This window comes from Hydra vulgaris, chromosome 09 (genome assembly GCF_038396675.1).
Source record: "Hydra vulgaris chromosome 09, alternate assembly HydraT2T_AEP".
Classification (NCBI taxonomy): domain Eukaryota; kingdom Metazoa; phylum Cnidaria; class Hydrozoa; order Anthoathecata; family Hydridae; genus Hydra; species Hydra vulgaris.
The window spans coordinates 52,354,359-52,375,000 of NC_088928.1; the positions used below are offsets into that span (position 1 = coordinate 52,354,359).

Sequence of the window (20,642 nt, forward strand, 5' to 3'; positions counted from 1 at the left end):
TTTTTTATGGGTGTCTAAATTATGTTTTAAGTTAACCGGGGTTTTGGATAACTTTGCACAGCCTTGTAAAATTTGAAAAAAACTTTACCGTTTATATGAATTTTACTATTTAAACTCTTTTTATTATACTGTTTAAAGGAAATTTTAACAAGAGTTTAATGACGAATAAAAATAAAAATAAAAAAAAATCAGATTTACCATTGTTTTTGTTAATAAAAAGTTTAACATGATAAAAGAAACATAGCCACATTAAAAACTAAAAACACAAAATCTCTTTTAATGTAGGCAATTACATATCTTTAAAATAAAAAATAAAAGCTAAATAAACAAACTTCAACAGAAATGAAAGTCTAATAGAGGTACTTTGTAAAGTTCTCTGGTTTAGGTTATTTTTTGAGGCTTCTTAATGTGAAACAAGTATTGTCCCATTCATAAAAATTTTCTTGTGTGTCAAACAAGCATTTAATATTATTACCATTGGCTTCACATAAGCACTGTTTTCCTTGGCATTTGTAATTTGTCAAGGAAAAAGTTCACATGTTTCAAATTTTCTAAGCTTGATTTATCATTCTTATTATATCTGTTTACAAGTTTATTTCCAATGCTACTCAATGATTTTGAGCTAGAACTGTGATCATGGCACTCTTTCGGATCTTCTTCAGATTGAAGTTTTGACTTTATGCTCTTCGCGTTTTTATTGATATATAGTTTTTTTTTCTTTGCAAGCTTTAAGCCAATACCAAAAAATCTTAAAGCTGTCTTCTAAAAATTCTTTATCGTACGATTCTCTCTCTCTAAATTGTGTGAGAAGTTGATTGACATTTACTGGATAAATACCACACTTTCTAAAACCTGATTTGAAGTTGTTAGCCTGATTTGGTTCTATAGCAATCAATAACTTGTTTAAAAGTTCTGGAAAATGTTGTTTTTCAAGAGATGTTTTTGTGCAGCCAGCAGGAGAATCTTTGTACTCTGAAATAATTCTACGCCAAGCTGTTTTTAAAGGTTTAAAGAAAGCCACATCTAGAGGTTGAGTTATATGCGTGCTATTAGGTGGCAGGCAAACAAATAGAATTTCATTTTTTTCACAGGCATTAATTACTTTTGGAAAGATATGAGAGGATAAATTATCGCCTAACAAAACTTTAACTCCTGATTTTTTTTTTAAAGAAGGTAAAACTATAGAAAAAAACCACTCTTCAAAAGCTGCTCCGTCAAACCAACCACTTTTAGTGTTAAAGTATCTGACTCCTTTAGAACCTCCTTCACACAAAGTTGACCACAGATTTACAGCTTTATAAACTACAAACGGTGGTAGAACTTCACCTGCAGCATTACCTGATATCATAATTGAAATAATTTTCTTAGAAGTGTTTTTTATATTTGCTGGGTATTTATTACCTCTCTTTACAAAGCATTTTTTTAAACCTGGATCATCATTCAAATTTGTTTCATCATAATTATATATGTTGCTTGGAGGTACATCTTGTACAGTTTTTGATAATTGCTGAATATAATTCTTTAAAATTTCTTCATTAACCATTGCTCAAGATTTTTTTAAGTTTGGCACAAATTTACTTGTAAGTTGTGGATGTCTTTGTAAAAATGAGTTAACTAAATCAGGCCCAGGAAAGATTTTAAACTCTTCTACTTTTTTTCCTGAACTAATTAGATAATTATTCATAATATGACGTAAATCTTCTTTACCAATTGGAAATCCAAAATCACTCAATTGAATAGTAAACTTCACAAAAGCAGCCTTTTCGAATTTGGAAAAGAAGTATGGTTTACCAGGTTTTAAGTTGTGTTTTTCTTTTAATTTATAACAAATTGTTCTTCGACTGGTGCCATATTTAGCAGCAGCTTGCTTTTGTGTCAGCTTTTTACATTTTACCTCTTCAAGACATTTGGATAGGTCATTATTTGTATAGTCTTTATATTTTCTGGCTTTGTAACAACTTGACATCTAGAAAAAACATGAGTGTTATTTAGGAATAAGCAAAAAATGTTAATAAAAACAATAAAAATATATGTAACAATTATGCTTATATATAAAATTTACTTCAAGTTTCAAAAAGTATTGTTTTTAGATGATTAAAGACAGTAGTGGTAATTTTACACATTGTGCAAAGTTATCCCAGTTTAGTCCGAAATAGTAATTTATTTACAAAATTTAGTAATTTTTCTTCACCTATACTGACAATCGCATTAAAACATAAAATAAATTAAATTAATATTATGATGAGCATTTTATGCTGTTTACTTACCTTAGGGTCTAATTCTGATCTGCTTAACAGATAAAAGTTGCAAGAAATTATTTGCGTGACTTTTTTCTGTTTAAATAAAATTACTTGCGTAGAAAGAAAACTCGTTAAAATGACTTTTTTACACTATTTTTGTATTAAAACTAGAATAAACAGCTGACTTCAAAAGTGCTTTGCAGTTATAGTTAAAATTTTTAACTGCTAAAGAATAAAATATCTTTGACTTTAGTTGCGCAATGTTACCCACGGTTGTGCAAAGTTACCCAAAATTACGGTACGCAAAATGATATAACTGAAATTCCAAGGAAAATCTAATTGAAAAGAAAATGAAACTAAAAACTCTAATGTATTGAACATAAAATTAACAGTAGCTAACAAAGTGCGAATGACGCTTGAAATTCGAAAACAAATGTAAGGAAATATATAATGCAATATACAATATATTGTATTGTATACAATATATTGTATTGTATACAATATATTGTATTGTATAATGTATACTTGTTTTACGTGTTTACTAGCTTTCGAACTATTTGTGAATATCTATGAAATATTATGACTTTTTTCACCTTTTTTCAGTGTATATAAAATATATATATTCTGAAAAAAGGTATAGTACATTTCATTGACATTTACGATTACCAATCTAAAAAAACAACAACCTTATCGTCCTTATGGTCCTTATCGAAAAGTACTAACGAATTTGTTATAACAATATTAAAGCAAATTTAATAATAACAATAATAATAATAACAATAATAATAATAATTGTTTTAATAATTATATTTGTAAGTATCATGATACTTATAAATATAGTTATTTTACTATAATCAGTATTAGATCTACTCAGTAGACTACTACTACCAGTTAACTCCTACCAGTAGTCTACTGTAGTAGTTAACTACTACCAGTAGACTACTACCAGTAGTCTACTACTAGTAGTAGTCTACTGAGTAGATCTAATACTGATTATAGTAAAAATAACTATATTTATAAGTATCATGATACTTACAAATATAATACCAGTAGTCTGATACTTACAAATATAATACTTACATTATGATACTTACATGATACTTACAAATATAATACCAGTAGTCTACTGAGTAGACTACTGGTATTATTGTTAGTACTTTAATTGTTATTATTGTCTTTATTAAATTTTCTTTAATATTGTTATAATAAAATTGGTATTACTTTTCGAAAAGTATATAGCAGTAAATTATTGCTATATATTTAACCATGAAACTTATAAATATAATTATATATTTCAATTGTCAATAACATATCAGTTGCAAAGAAGGTATTCAAACTTAAACAAATTCTATTTAACAGACCCGCAATTTTATAGCTACAGTGAGTAAAGTTTATCATATTTAAAATGTTTAAAATCTGAAAACTGCATAACTGGTTTTATTTTAGATATTTTTTCTGAATGTCCTGAAGTATCACAAATATAGTTAATTATCATCTTATGGGGAATATTGATACAGCACATCATGCAGTTTAAATTTTTATTGAACATTCAGAGTTATAAATTAAATTCAAATTATGGTATGTTGTTCAATTATAAAATTGAAAAATATGTATAGTGCAAAAGATTATTTTGAACAAATTAATTGACCTGAAATTCTAATTAACAAGAGCAGATAAATGTTATGAAACTTTTACAAACATTAGCCATAAAGCATACAAAAAATATATTACAAAAATAGCAAAGAATCTAATATAAAATCAATATTTCAAATATCGAGGGACAAGTCAAACAACTAAAGTTGAAATATAAATATGGAGCAAATCAGTGTCAAATAAGTTTAGCCATTGTTTCTGCAGCATCAATATAAATAACAAAACTAATTTATAAAGCAGCAGGTTTATATAAAACGTTTAAACTATGAAAAAAGATTTATAGATTTCTTTAATAATAATCCAAAGTTATTTTTTAACAATGCAAAAACTACCAAAAATCCAAAAATAGAATAACCTCTATACAATATGGAAGGAAATGTTTTAATAGATAAAGATAGTATAGCAAATGTCTTGAACAATATATTGTTCATAATGTAATTTATTTTTCTACACATGGAATGTTTTGTACCTTCATTTACAAATACAGAATTCTAACTTAAAAAGACTTAAAATTCTAACTTCTAAGTTAAGATTTCCATATTTGTAGATGAAAAATAAATAGCACTCTACTTATTGATATGATTGATTTAACTAGTTGTATTACAGTTGAAAACAAGCTGAAAAACTTGATGTTAATAATGCTATTGGCATTGATGGAATTAAACTATAAGTATACTATAGCATCATCATTTTAGTCATTATCAGAAAAGAAACTACTTCAATTATGGAAATGTTTTTCTAATATGAACAAATACCATGTTGTAGTTATTGATCATTTAATTAGAAATAGTTTGTTATACAAAAATCCACATGGATTTAACTGAAGTTATTTGAGATGAAGTATATTATATATCAAAATGGATACCAGTTATCAGTGGCCTCAGGGCTCTATTTACTTTTGTTTTTCTTAATCAATTGAAAACAAGCTAAAAAACTTGATGTTAATAATACTATTGATCTCTATCAAAAACTAAAGTTGTATGCAAATGACAGTAAAATAATAAACATAAAAACAGCTGAAGATCCTATGATTATAATAACGATTATAATATAATAATCTAATGCATAATATTGCATTAGATTATGCATTATGTTATAGGATTTAGTTTGTCTATATATTGGGAAACCAATTTCTCAAGCAAATTTCTGTAATCCATGATTTTGATCAAAAACAAGATCACATTTTAATAGCAATTGATTTTGAACAGGACCTTAGTGTTATAATTCAATAATAAAAATTACATATTGTTGCTATTTCTATTATTGTTATTTTTATTATTGTTACTATAAAATTATTATGTTAATGATTGATAGTTCATTATATAGGCTTTTTTCTTTCTTTTTAAAAGAGTTTACACAAAAGTTTAACTTTTAATATCAAAGAATGAATGACAACAAACGTCTTTCAAACTAATACTGCAGATTTTAGTTGCCAAATAAAATTGGCTCGATTTAAAATCAAAAACCTGTGTGTTTAAATGTGGTGTTTGTTATGACCAAAATAAAGAAAACTGACAGGAAATGAAGTTGAAGCTAGGATTAGGAACATGGTGGTAAATAAGCTGCAACTGTATTAGTGTTATTGGAAAAAAAGATGCCACCTTTTACTGATAAGTTCAAGTTTGGCTGATAGAGCAGTTCTAACTATATTTACAAAGCATCTCTTAAGGAGAAAATCTTGTATATATATATATATATATATATATATATATATATATATATATATATATATATAGATCTATAGTTTGTTGTCTTTGGGAAGAGCGGAAGGAAAAAATTGATTCTTACGCCAACACATATGTCACTTTTAATTACTTTTGACTTTTGTCCAACATTTGCGTGTTGTCAGAAAGTAAAAACCATTAATTTAATTACAAATTAATCGTTTTTTAAAAAAGCTGCAAAAACACAAATTTAATTGACCAGAATGTTTTTTAAAACATTCTGAATGTTTTTAACAGTATAAACAATGTTTTTATTTTTATTTTTTTTATTAAAATGTTTTTTTTTTTGTTTTTTTTTAATAAAATGTTTTTATTTTTATTTTTTTTACTGTAAATCATGCACGGATTGCTGCTACATCGACTATCTTATAGCCTGATTCGCTAGGGAGTGCTGCTACATCGACTGACAAATTGCCTGACTCGCAAGGGAGTGCTGCTATATCGACTGACAAATAACCTGACTCGCAACGGAGTGCTGCTACATCTACTATCTTTTAGCCTGACTCGCAAAGGAGTGCTGCTACATCGACTGAGGGTTTGGTTGGGGCAAGCAGTCTATCAATTAATAAATAAAAAAATCCGGTCTTGCATTTTAACTTTTACTTTTTGTCAACAAAATATGGAAGAAAACTTTCAGACAACATATAAGTGTATATATATATATATATATATATATATATATATATATATATATATATATATATATATATACATACACACACATAAACACACACACACACACACACACACATATATATATATATATATATATATATATATATCGATATATATATATATATATATATATATATATATATATATATATATATATATATATATATATATATATATATATATATATATATATATATATATATATATATATATATATATATATATATATATATATATATATATATATATATATATATATATATATATAGATCTATAGTTTGTTGGCTTTAGGAAGAGCGGAAGGAAAAAAGTGATTTTTATGCCAACATATACGTCACTTTTAATTACTTTTAACTTTCGTCCAACATTTCCGTGTTGGACGAAAGTAAAAACCATTAATTTAATTACAAATTAATTGTTATATAAAAAAACCACAAAAACGCAAATTTAATTGACCGGAATGTTTTTAAAAACATTCTGAATGTTTTTAAAACATTGTGAATGTTTTTAACAATATAAACAATGTTTTTATTTTTATTTTTTTTAATAAAATGTTTTTATTTTTATTTTTTTTATTAAAATGTTTTTATTTTTATTTTTTTTACTGTAAATCATGCGCGGAGTGTTGCTACATCGACTATCTTATAGCCTGACTCGCAAGGGAGTGCTGCTACATCGACTGACAAATAGCCTGACTCGCAAGGGAGTGCTGCTACATCGACTGACAAATAGCCTGACTCGCAAGGGAGTGCTGCTACATCGACTGACAAATAGCCTGACCCGCAAGGGAGTGCTGCTACATCGACTGAGGGTTTGGTTGGGGCAGGCAGTTTATCATTATTAAAAAAAATAAATTCCGGTCTTGAATTTTAATTTTTACTTTTTGTCAACAAAATATGGAAAAAACTTTCGGACAACATCTAAGGGTTCTATATATATACTATTATATATATATATATATATATATATATATATATATATATATATATATATATATATATATATATATATATATATATATATATATATATATATATTTAAACAACTTTAAAAGGTATTCTACACTGTTCACTGTGAGTGCTCAATGTTCTTAAAAGAACAGAGCAATTATATATTAGTAGAAAATCACTTAACAAAAATTTTTTCCATTTAACACTGTGTTTCATCAACAAAGATTCATCAGAAAATTTTCTGATGAATCTTTGTTGATGAAACACAGTGTTAAATGGAAAAAATTTTTGTTAAGTGATTTTCTACTAATATATATATATATATATATATATATATATATATATATATATATATATATATATATATATATATATATATATATATATATATATATATATATATATATATTCATAATTACATAGATTATTTTATTTACATTATTTTTTATTATTGTTACTTTTAATTTTTTTTCCTCTATAAATATATTAAGTATACATTTAATAAAAATTAATGTTAAAAATGATATATCTTGTATGTTATTATTTGTGTATCATTTTGTTAAACAGGCATTCAATTTACTTAGTAAAAATGAAATAAATTTTGTATTATTATAAAAAATATTTAATGTAGAAATAAATTTTTTTGTTGTATATATATTGATATTTGATAAGTTATCATTATATATATGTCATAATTTGATGTATTTTATTGTTTTAAAAAAAGCAAAATGATGGAGACATTTATGAGATACACTGAAAACATCAATTTTCCAGCACTTTTTACAAGCATTTTTATTCTGATACTTGTTTGGTTGTATGTTACAATTAAAAAAGTGAGTTTTTTTTTTAAATCTCAAAATAATAATATAATAACTTATTTAATTTGAAAATATGTTTCTTTTCTTTTTTAAGTTTTAAGTTGTTGTTTGCTAACTATTTACGCTTTGTATTAACATGACACAACATTTATGCAACATATTTGTTTGTGTAAAAATATTAAGATATTTTCTTCTTTGTTACCTCTTGTAATCTTCAGTTTGCATAGTTGGTATCACCATAAAATATGTCCACACCCAACTACATGATTTCTTCGTCAAGTTCTCTCAGTATTTTTTCATCATCACTAAATACTAAAATTGCTAAAGAAAAAAAGCAAAACTTTATTCACATATTTTTTAGCAATTTCTTTTGCTATAAGCATTTGCTTTTTAGCATTAACTATTACTCATAGCAATTGCTTGTGAGCAATTGTTTTTTTTATTCACCTGGCCTATTATCCCAATTTTTATTAAATATTTTTTATAGATTTCAATTTTTTTGTTTTCTTTTATGTTATTCAAGTCTGAGAAGGCCACTACAGTTGAGGAGGCTACCTTATTGTTGTCACAACCCTCTTTCAACCCTTTTACTCCGAAATACAAACCTTTATGAAGAAGGCCAATGCACAGAAAAACAAGTTAAAATTAATCAATACTTATAGATTTAACGTGAAACTATTATTTTTTTTCCACAGTTTTAAATTGTTTAAAAATTTTTTTCAAAATAATTTGAAAATTTAGAAAATAACATTATACAAAATATATTTTAAATAAAGTTAAAGTAGAAAATCATATTAATTTTCAATATTAAACAAAAAACAAAAAAATTTAACATATATGAAATAAAAATAAAACCCAGAAATACCCAAATAAACCCACTGAGGCGGTTTTTTTTTAAAAAAACCCGGGTTATTTGCCAATCCTGGTTACTTGCCAATCCTGGTTACTTGTAAGCAAAACATTTGAATTACACAAATAGTTTTTATTCTTGAAACAGTATTGTGATAAAGATAGAAAAACATCATCTTAAAAATGTGCATATATGTATTTGTGTATGCATGTATGTGTGTATATATAAATTTTTAGGGTGACAAAAAAGTCAAAGTGCTCAAAGTTAGACTCTCAACCCTATATTGTGTTCTTTTAACTAAAATGTAAACTGTGCAAAATACTAATAATATATTTTTATATCTTGGGGTTGCTCAATGTACTTGATATTATCAGTGTGAAGGGTCAACAGAAAATATAAAAATGAATGTACTTTAATTTTTTTTTATTATACAAAATTTTGAATATTTTATTCAAATTTAGTGTTATTTATATGATTTTAAACAAGCCTTTTTAGGAGGCCTGCAGTTTTACACCATATATAACTACATATACATTTTTTTTTACAAACGCGGCTATAGTTTTTTTGTGCGCATATTTTGACAATTTGTGCATTTAAAAAATGAAAAAACCATATTGATTTAACGGAAAAATAAAAAAAAACAACAACTATAAACTGATAAGAGAAACAAACTTAAGGAATGATAAAATAAATAAAAGATAAAACAGAAAAAATAAAACTATAAAAATAATAATTTTTTTAAATTTAGAAGCGTCTCTATTAATAGTTTAAACTAATTAAATTAATTTAATTAAAAGCCTCTTAATATTTATAAGTGAACAATTTTTCCTATAAATCTATGTTAGTGGAGTGCTTATGTTAATTTATTGTTGAATGAGGTTTATCTTCTAACAACAGCTAAATTTTTTTTTTCATGTTTTTTTTTGCTTCAAACTAGTAACTATTAAAAACTAGTAGACATTAAAAATTATCAAAGTTTCAAATTTTTAATTAAATAAGTTTCAAAGTAATTAAGCTTGGATTAAGTAACTTTAAAACTTTGATAATTTTTCTTTTCTAGATTCTTTTCTAAATTCTATGGAGTTGAACACTTTTAAATTAAATTAAAGTCATAAAATTTATGCTTTTAATTTTTTTTTTTCTTTTTTAATTTATCATTTGTTAAGATTTTAATTTTTTTTCAGTTTTTTATTTTTATTTTAGTTTTTGTTTCTCTTTTCAGTTTATGGTTTGTTTATTTTAATTTTAGTTAAAGTTTATATTTGTTTATTCAGCGCCTTTTTAAAATGCTCTAATTTTCAAAACTTGCAGAGAGCTGTGGTCAAGTTATCAAAATAAAATACTTTATGCATGGTCATGTAAGGCTTGCAACTGCATGTTGTTTGTATTTATTCACTTGTTTTCCCTTGTTGATTGTTCACTTGTTTTCATTAATGCGTTCACAATTGTAGACTTTTGGATATCTGGAATATGATATCGATGTTCTTCCGCAGTTTGTAAAATATACTTCAATTAAGTTTCTTTATTGGATCTGCATTAGTTTAGAGTCATTATTCAGAATTACTCCACCTTTTAGACCAGAAGATAGTCCAAAGCAATTTTTGTAAAGATGGGATAAAATCACTTCATAACATGGTGTCAACAGGCTGTGCATAATACGCTACTTGATTCTAAGAGTTATTATTTAACAAGCTACTCTATTATTTACCCAAGAATCCATCTTGATTAAACCCTGAATTTATGAAGGGCTTATTTATAAAGAAAACTTTACCATTCCAACTTAGAAGTTGCAATAAATTGATGCTACCACCCAAAGGCTCTAATAAAAATACAAATGTTTTATTTACCTTGCTCTGGAATTCCCTTGACAATTTATCCTTGTGCTCAAAAAGTTTCCAAGTGTTCAAAAATAATATTTTACATTGGAATGGAGAAAATTGTTTTTATAAAATTTGTAAAACTTAAATCTATTTGTTGTTATTACTAATCATGTCATTTTTATGATTTTATAAATTTATTTGTTCTTTTTACGGTATTTATGAAGTTATTTTTTTTGTTTTTATAATTTTTAAGTACGATATTTTATTAAAGTATGTTGTTATGGTTGTTGTTATAGATTTTTTATGGGATTACAGTATTTGTGTTTGTTTTATCTATCTTGTTTGTGTCAATTTTAATTAGTTTATTTATAAACTACTGTATGCAATTAACTATAAATAAAGTTTTAAATTAAATTAAAAACTTAAAGAGACAAAAGTTCTCAAGTCACCTGATGAGCTTATTATACCACTATAGTAACAACAATAAGCATGGCCTTGTTATGTTATTTATGTATCAGATTCATGTAAAAAAATTCATAAAAGTAGGATTTAAATCTATTAATTATATGCTGAGAAGTATGTTTATGAGCTTTAAGTCAGAAGCTGCAAAAAGTTTGGGCTGATTTAAATTAGTTAATTTAATTAATTACAGTTCAAAATTATTGTTAATATCCTTGACATAATATGCTAAAACCAGAATTATCATCTTGTTCATTCCTGAGTCTTTCTCATTTCTGCTCCTCTAACCTTATTTCATTAAAAATATTCATTATTATCTGAAGTTTAACAACAATTGAACAATAGTTCTAATTTTATTTATTTCATTTACATAATATTATGTAGGTTAAGTTACTGAATCTTCAGCAAACCCTGTCCTCCATCAATTCCAACTCTAACAATGGTTTTTATAGGATCTAATCCACATTTAAAGCATTTTTCTTAAACAAGTCTGGTAAGATCTTCAATGTGTACAGCATCTTTAAACACTAATTTTTCAGGTTCATCTTCTTTTCCATTTAATAATGCAATTTTTCTGTCAATGTAAAACTTTTCTAGAGCATGAGAATGCTTTATTACCATAACAGTTGAATTATAAATTTTTTGAAAATGTATAAACTAGTATACTGCCGTTTAAATTATATTATAAAATATTTAAACACTATTTAGACGGCCAAGATCTTATCATAAATCACTAGGAATATTACAAACAACAGATCATGATTTTTCTTGATATCAAATGTTGTATCACTAGAGACTACTTTATTTGTTTGGAGCTTAGGTTTTAGTTCTACAGGTAGCAGTGATCCTCCTAAAATTAGAATAGAATTATGCAGCCAATTATTTATAAGTCATTATAAATAAATAAACAAATAAATAAAAATCTAACAGTGGATAATTGTAATGAATTTTCAGCCTTTTCTATAAAATTTGGAACAGTTGAGATTATTTACTATGACATCATTCCCCTATTCCCCTATATATATTTGGAACAGTTGAGATCATTTACTATGACATCGATCCCCACCACGTCCCTGGTAGTACCGCGCTCAACTTGTTTCTCAGCGCAGCGGCCTTGTTCGTCAAGGTTCGTGTTTCGGAGTTAAAGAGTTGAGAGAGGGTTATAACCACAATTTAGTAGCCTCCTCGTCTGTAGTGGCCTTCTGGGCCTTGGGGAGGTGAATTAACAAAAAAAAAAAAAAAAAAAAATTTTATCCTTGGATAGATTAGGATTCTTAGCATTCCGAACAGCAGATGTTCTGGTGCATAGGTGTCTAAAGTCTTTTCCAACTAGATGAAAATAATCTGTGCAGAATGAGTTTAACCTTTCAATACAGAAATTTTCATTTGACTCAATGATATAATCTCTTAAATTTAAAATCTTGTGACTGTGCTTGTCTCGTACCAAACAACAAATTGGATAATTGAACATTGATTGTCAGTTAGAGCTTCTTCCCTTGAAAAGTAACTCTTTTCCACTTTCCCAAACCTCTTTTTAATAGGCTTTCCTTACTGTGAACAAGATTATTTGTATTTTTAGTAAAATATTTTAGAAAAAGTTAATAAGTTAATAAAATATTTATAAAATATAATGATCTTTTTGGCATAAAGAGCAATGTTAACTATGTCCAGTGGGAAATGCATTTATATCAAAACTGAATCCTTCGTGTACATAGTCTCAAACTAGTGTCAACAATGATGGCGTATAACGAAGAGAGTAAATGTTTGTTTTGTTACAGCAACAAAAATAAACTGAACTCCTTGGATCATTATGACTTTTTTCCTTGATAGATGATTCATTTAATATGTAGTATTTATTTTGGGTAGATTTTTTAAATAATATCTATTTTTATTATTAATAAAAGTAAATGATTATAAAGTAAAAATAGCATAAAAAGTAGATATAAAATTTTTATACAAATTTTAAAAGTTATACAATTTTTAATATTTCTTAATATTTCTAAACAAGTCATCAACTGCTTTAAGAGCTTTATATGATATTTCTAATAAGAGATAACTAAAATAATAATGATATATAATACTGTTTTCTGGATTTTGGAAAATATCATATTTGGACTAAGAAGGAGCGCTTAGGATTTTGTTTTCAACACATTCCAGAGCATACCTATACATATTAATAGAATCTGAAAAAAAAACCTAATGTATTTTAAAATTCAACCTAAAACCCTTAGAATCAAGTAGTAAATAAAAACTTTTTTTATCTCTGCTGTTTAAGTTGGGTAACAGTTTTCTGTCCTATTGTACAGTTAATGGAACTTGTCGTTTGAATTCTAAAATAGTTATTTTTGCAACTTTTTAAAGATTTTCAATATGTGTACATTGAAGTGATTCATATCATGTAGAAAAATGTTCAATACTGTCATCTGACCCCTTACCAAATTGTAGACAAAACCAAGGAACCAGAAAGATTTTTCAAACCATCAAGAGCTGAACAAAATACTGGAGTAACTACTTGGTTTTTTTCTGTTGCTTCACTTGTTTTTAGTTTCAGTTTCTTTGCTAATGATTGAATAAAGTCATCTACTTCATTATTAGTACCTTAGGAGGAATCTGATTCTGTCAAAACTAGGTCTGTGACGTGTTTGACACATTCCTTTTTCTCTTTTTTTTTTTCCAGCTCTTTTGTTTGTCTTTTGTTGCTTGCTTTTTTTCTGTCTTAAATACGCTGTTCTTATTTGTTTAATTCTCAATCAACTGAATCCATATTGCCTTTTCTTCCTTCTCTTTGTTGTATAAGTAACGTCTTGTGTTCTTGTAGTATAAGAAACATTTTGTGTTCTTCTATTGTGAATAATTTTAAAGCAACTTCATGAGTGTTATCAGATATTTTTCTATTTCTTAAAATAAAAAAATCTTCATTTGTTTGCTAAGTTTTTGTTTTACGACCTTTATTCTTTTTTAGCTTTCCGTACTTCTCAACAAGTTTTATATCGTGTATAACATGATGGTATTGCTTTTCAACACAATTGTTGGAATTTTAACACTTTGCAATAAATCTAGAACCTGATCTATGACAAGGCCTGCATTTTTTCTTAATTGTTGTTACTTGATATAAAAAATAGTTTGTAAGGACTTGTTTTTTAGATGGCAAGTTGATCACAGCTATAGCTTGACCAATACACCATACTTCATTTTGACTTCTACTCTCCATTTACAGTCTTCTCCATGAAGCCAGCGGTTTCGCGCTCAAGTCTTTTCGGGCTTGCCCACACGTCCACAAAAACTTTGGCGAGGGCAAAAAAAGTGCTTGCCAAAAAAATAAAAACGTTTTGTTTTGTTTTAAATTGCAAAAAAAAAAAAAAAAATTTGTTTATTTGTTCAACTTTTATGATTTATGCTTTTTTTTACTAGTTTTTTTTTAAATTATTTTATCTAGTATTTATTCAAAGCATTTCTTTTGCTATTTTTATTTTAATTTAATCAGCAGAAAAAAATGAATTTTTTAATCGCGCAAGCTAACTTAAAAAAGACCATCCTGCCAGCGCTTTTTTGTGCGCTGGCATTAAGTTTCAAACGGAGAAGACTGCTTTTATTTTAAATCAACTTTAAATATATCTGTCTAATAATATATTTTTCAAATGCTTTTTTATTCAAGACAAAGATTTCATTATCAATTTTAGAATGATGCAATAATTTCAGCAGTAGTGCAATAATTATTCAATAACTTAACTGGATGATGAAATATTACCAGGGGTAATTCTAGGAAAAAAATTTGGGCGGCGATACCACCCCATCCCGGAGAAACTTGGTGGAAAAATAGGTGTTTTTTCAAAAAAATAAAACAAAGTTTGCCATAAAAAAAATAAGGTCCTCAAATTTTAGTTTTGGCAGTGTTTTTTTACGGTCGATACTGTTAAAAAAAGTTCTAGAATAGCCCCTGATTACAATGGGTGTTCTGAATGCCAGCCAACTTATTCTATTTTTAACTTATTAATTTCTAAAAAAGTGTGTATGATGTATGTATGTGTGCAGGCTTGGCCAGGCGTGCGATTTCAAGTCTTTACATGACCGCACAAATAATATTTTGTTTAGACAATTTAACCACGGTTTTTAACAAATGCACTGAAAAAATTGGTTTTTAATTACATTGAAAATAACTTGGACACCTTTTTCTTTACTTACCTTTTCGTATTAGCAAAACGCTTTTAAATAAAGTAGCTAATGATTTTATTTAAATTTTTATTGGAAGTTTTATAAATTTTTATTTATATTATTTAATTATATAAGATTTATTTATAAGTAAAATAAAAAAAATAAAAATTATGAAAAAAAAATATTTAATTTTATAAGCAACAACTTTAAACAGTGACGGTCTCTTTAATAAACTTTGTATATGATAAATTAAAGTTAATTCACTTAAAAAAAAGAATAATTTTGTTGAGAAGAAAAAAAAGACAAACTTTTTTGAAAGCCGTTTGAATTAAATAACTTTGATCTTTGTTTCTAATGTTTTCATATTATATTATTAAATTGCATTTAAATAAAGTAACAAATAGCTGATAATGATTTTTTATTAAAGTATTACTTTTTATATAAGTATATATTAGTACAAGTATATATAAGTATATATAATATATAAGTATATATTATATATTTTTTATTATAAATGTCTTTAAATAAAAAAAATAAACTTTTTAAATAAACAATTTAATTATTTTTTCTTTTGTTTACATTATGTTTACGAAGATTTGATAAGAATCTTTTTTTTTTAACTTTTAAACGTGCGCATTTACTAAACAATTGTTAGATGTAAGTTGTTACTTTATTTAAAAAGGGTTTTGCATGATATCATATTATAAAAACATTGGTAAAGATAAACATTCAAAGTTATTTATTCCAAATGTAGTTTAGATATTTTTATCATTATAGTTTATTGTTTATTTTAGTCAAGTTTTAGTTTTATTTTTTTATTTTAGTTTTAGTTAAGTTATTTTTATTTTATTTTTTGTTATTTTTTTTATGAAGATTTATTTGCTTCTTTTACAATAAGTTTTTTTTTTAAAATTTCTTTATAGTTACATTAAGATAATTTTTTCAGCGTGTTTTTAAAATGTATAAAAATTTTCAAAACATATCAAAAGTCATGGTTAAGTTTTCAAAATCAAATAGTATTTGCGTGGTCATATTATAACATGAAATCACACACCTTCCTGGCCAAACCTATGTATGTGTGTATGCATGTTTGTATGTATGTATGTATGTAATGTATGTATGTATGTATGTATGTATGTATGTATGTATGTATGTATGTATGTATGTATGTATGTATGTATGTATGTATGTATGTATGTATGTATGTATGTATGTATGTATGTATGTATGTATGTATGTATGTATGTATGTATGAATGGATGGATGTATGAATGGATGGATAGGTGGATAGATGGATGAATGCATGCATGTGCATATGAATGTACATTTATATGTATGTATACATGTATATTGTATATATTTTACATATAAATATATGTATGTGTATATATATATATATATATATATATATATATATATATATATATATATATATATATATATATATATAGATATATATATAGATATAAAGTTTTATTTTAGATTTATAACAGGTTGAATAATGGCAATGGCATGGTACCACTTGTTTCAACAATAAAAAAAGTAAAATGTTTATTTTCTTGTCACAATTAGAAACTGTTTTAAACGATATATGTATGGAACTCATTTGGTGTAAAGTATTGGTTGATATCATTAACATTTTAAGTTTCAAAATTGTATTAATATATATTTTTTATAAACACACTTAAAATAAAACAGAAAATTTTAGATTAAAACATACTGGATCTTGTAAAGGTATGGTATAATACTGATAAAATATGGTTGTTCATATTTTTCAGAACAATTAAAAAAAAAATTTATTTATCAAAAGCATAGAACTATATACTTAGAAAAATACACTTAGACACATACACTTAGACACATACGCTTAAACACATTTGATTAGTCCGTGTTTTAAAAGTTAACTATCTAACTCATAAATATTTTTATTAGTATATTATTATAAATATTTATTTTTATTCAATGATAAATAAAAATCTTTTATATTCAACTACATGAAAGATATGAGCATTGATCAAAAATATCTGTTTCTTTTTGTTAAATAAAATTTTATTACCTGTGTATCAGGTTTTTATTCAGTTTTTGGATAAAAAAACCAAATAATTAGATTTTATTTTTGTGTAATTATTAAACATTTTTATTTTGTTTTTTAGGATAAAAATTTTAGTTTTTAAGTTGTTGTTATACATTTTGTCAGCCGAGAACTAAGAGGCCGTATGTCCACATATTGTGTTTTTTCTGTTTATTATCAATAAATATTCAACAATCAATGAGGTATGTGTCCAATATTTTTATTGGATACATACCTCATTTATTGTTGAATTTTACCGCACATACTTTATTGATCAATGAGGTATGTGTCCAATAAAAATAATTTAAAAATTAATCTGACATTTTGGCAGAAAGTCTTTATAAATTAAATAATTAAAACTTGATTTTCTTGGAATCACAAGAAATGGATATATAGCCTCTTGGTTCACAGCTGATGATTTGTGTAATAACATTAGTAAAGAAAATCCACTTTCAATAAATCAAAAAAATTATTATTTAAATAATATTTCTTATATTTATTTTAAGATTTTAGGATTCATATTAATAATAAAAAGTAATTTTATTTTTTATGTGTGAGCATTTTTTAGATTATTCCTCCTCATATCAATAGTGGATGGCAGGTATGCAGTGTTTCTAATTCGATACCTATATGGAAATATGATGTCACTTTCACATTTGCACCAAAAAACCTTTACTGCTGTCGTATATTGCTTCAAAAAAATTCTCAAGTAATTATGATTTTAAATGCATATAATTAATTTATTAAACAAATAAAAACTAATTTTGAAATATAAAATATGAAAATATCTAGAAAATGACCAAAAGCGTGTCTCAAAAATATATCATACATTGAATTTAAATATGCAGAATACTGCATTTGACATCAACTTGTCCATAAACACAAACAAACAAACAAGTCTCTAGCTCAAGCGAAAAGTTAATTTCAATTTTTTTTTTAATGAGTTCATTGTTCAAATCACAATTGTTACCAAAACAAAACAAAAAAGTTAATGTTGATATCAAACAATTAAATTTGCTTGTTGTAAAATCTTGAATTTCATTACAAAAAAAATATTAGGTTAGAGAGTAATTTGTTTTTAAATGCAACAAAATAAATATTTTAGCAAATAATTTTTAAAATGTCAAAGTTTTAATCACAAAACAATTTAACTTGTCACCATGTCACTAATTCCCTTATTATGTCCCTAATTCACCTAATTCTTATCATGTCACTAATTCCCTTATTCTCTAATTTAGCAGCACATCAGCTGTTAAAATAATTAAAATCTTAAAAAAAATATTTTAAAAGTGAAATTTAAAATACAAAATACAAATTACTTTAAGTAATTATTCAATTAGTTTAGACATCATCCAGTAAAACTTTTTCACATCAGTTTAAACATAATTAAAAAAAAATCAAAAATTTCACTTCACAAAGTAAATAGTAAAGTAAAAATTTATTTAATTACAAATATATAAACTATATGTTTGTATGATCTCAAATGAATATAATTAATCTTAACTCTAAATAAATTATTTTTTAAACAGTTTTAATATTGATCTCAAACCAAATAAAATTTATTCATATAAACTGTTGCTAAATACAACTGCAACAGAGGCCCCTGAATTTTATATTTCTTAAATATTCATAATATACACATTTCTTTGGCTTCACCAGCTTCAATTCATTTCTCAAAATGAATAAAATTTATAAATGTAATGATTGCTAATAATGGGCACCATCGGCATCCCTGAATTTTCTAGTAATGTTATATTATTTTTATTTAAATTATTGAAAAGTGAAATTAAATTATTGAAAAAGATATAATATTTTAAAATTGTATACAACAATTAAAAAAAAAAATGTAGTCTTTTTAAAATATTAATTTTTAATCATTTCACACTCTGATTTGTAAGCCAAGTTTAAAAAAAAACTTTTGAAATATTCTTAGAAGCAAAAAAAACAACAAACAAAAACAAAGTAATTAAATTATTCCATTGCAATGGGAAGATTTAATTTAATTTTTACTAATTTTTGCTAATTTTAACTATAATATAATTAAACACCTGCCTATGAAAATCGACTCCAACAGCCGTATAACAACACTTGAAGAACGATGTAAAAGAGCAAACAATTTAAAATCACGTTTTAACTTGAACTTGTCAATTATTTTGTCCTGCAAAAACATTCAAACAGTAAAGCCAAGTATATTTTAAGAGGGCATAAAAAATTAAAAAAAAAATTAAGTGTGGTCAGTTACAGCGTGTGATCGTATGTCATTCCCGTCCAAGCCTGCATCTTCATAAATCTGCATCCAAAGTTTTTGGAAAATTACATAAAGTTTTTTGCTGGAACCACTTGTTAGATTAAAAATCTCTTTCCTCACATGAGTCATGTGCCTTTCATAGATGTAATAACTTCACATTAACTATATAACGAGTCTACTTAGGGCATATGAAATAGTAATGCTTACAGCACTTTTATTTTTGCCAGTGTTTTTAAATTTTGTGTCAGAACACAATCTAATATGTTGATCAAATATCTCATAGTATTCAAGCATTATTTGAATGATAATAACTTAATTACATTCCTAGGAGCTTTTAATTTCCAAGATACCTACAAAGAAAATTATATAATATTCTTGTGTAGAAGGTTTTCCTTAACTGTCGACTAATGATTAATATATGCATATATTTTATAGAATTATAACTTAGAAGTTATAATTCTACTCATTAGTTTTTGCTTGTGTAAATTTAATAGTGGTATGCATATCTTCCTGTTATTTTCTAATTTGAGTACAAGTTCAAAACTCAGTTTAATGTTTCTGAAGGCAGCTGGTAATAAGGTTTCTGGAACACTGTAGTAGCTCTTAAAGAAACTGATTTCACCATGAGCTGTAAAGTACTAGCAGTGCTTTTCTAAAGTAGCTGTAAATATTAGCAATGTCATGCTTCACATGGATAGTGTCTTTTTTAGATGTAGTATATACCTATAATCATAAACGCACTAACTATGATCAAATCAAGTTAATAACTAAAATACCTAAAAATATTAAACATAAAAAAACCATTATTAACATTTAATTGTTTTAATCTATCTTGGTCTTTAAAGTAACATTTTGTCTGTTGAATCTAATGTCTTGCAAAATTCATCTGACTTACTTGCTCTTTGTTAGACTAATTTGAATTTGTGTAACATTCCATCTCTAATCAATGGGTATAATTTTATTACTTCACTCAAGGATATGG

General features: G+C 25.4%; 1 protein-coding gene across 2 annotated transcripts in view; it reads left to right on the forward strand.

The window, feature by feature from the left end:
* The first annotated feature begins 2,409 nt into the window (after positions 1-2,409).
* Positions 2,410-20,642, forward strand: part of LOC100208202 (uncharacterized) — a 122,910-nt gene continuing 104,677 nt past the window's right edge. The window contains exons 1-4 of one of the 2 annotated variants that reach the window (XM_065806029.1): positions 2,410-2,675; positions 7,967-8,075; positions 16,824-16,883; positions 17,981-18,121. In XM_065806029.1, the coding sequence (XP_065662101.1) occupies positions 2,650-2,675; positions 7,967-8,075; positions 16,824-16,883; positions 17,981-18,121 (336 nt within the window). In that variant the 5' untranslated portion in view covers positions 2,410-2,649. Of the gene's footprint in view, positions 2,676-5,399; positions 5,447-7,966; positions 8,076-16,823; positions 16,884-17,980; positions 18,122-20,642 lie in introns of those variants that run through there. The other variant, XM_065806028.1, reaches the window with a different exon arrangement.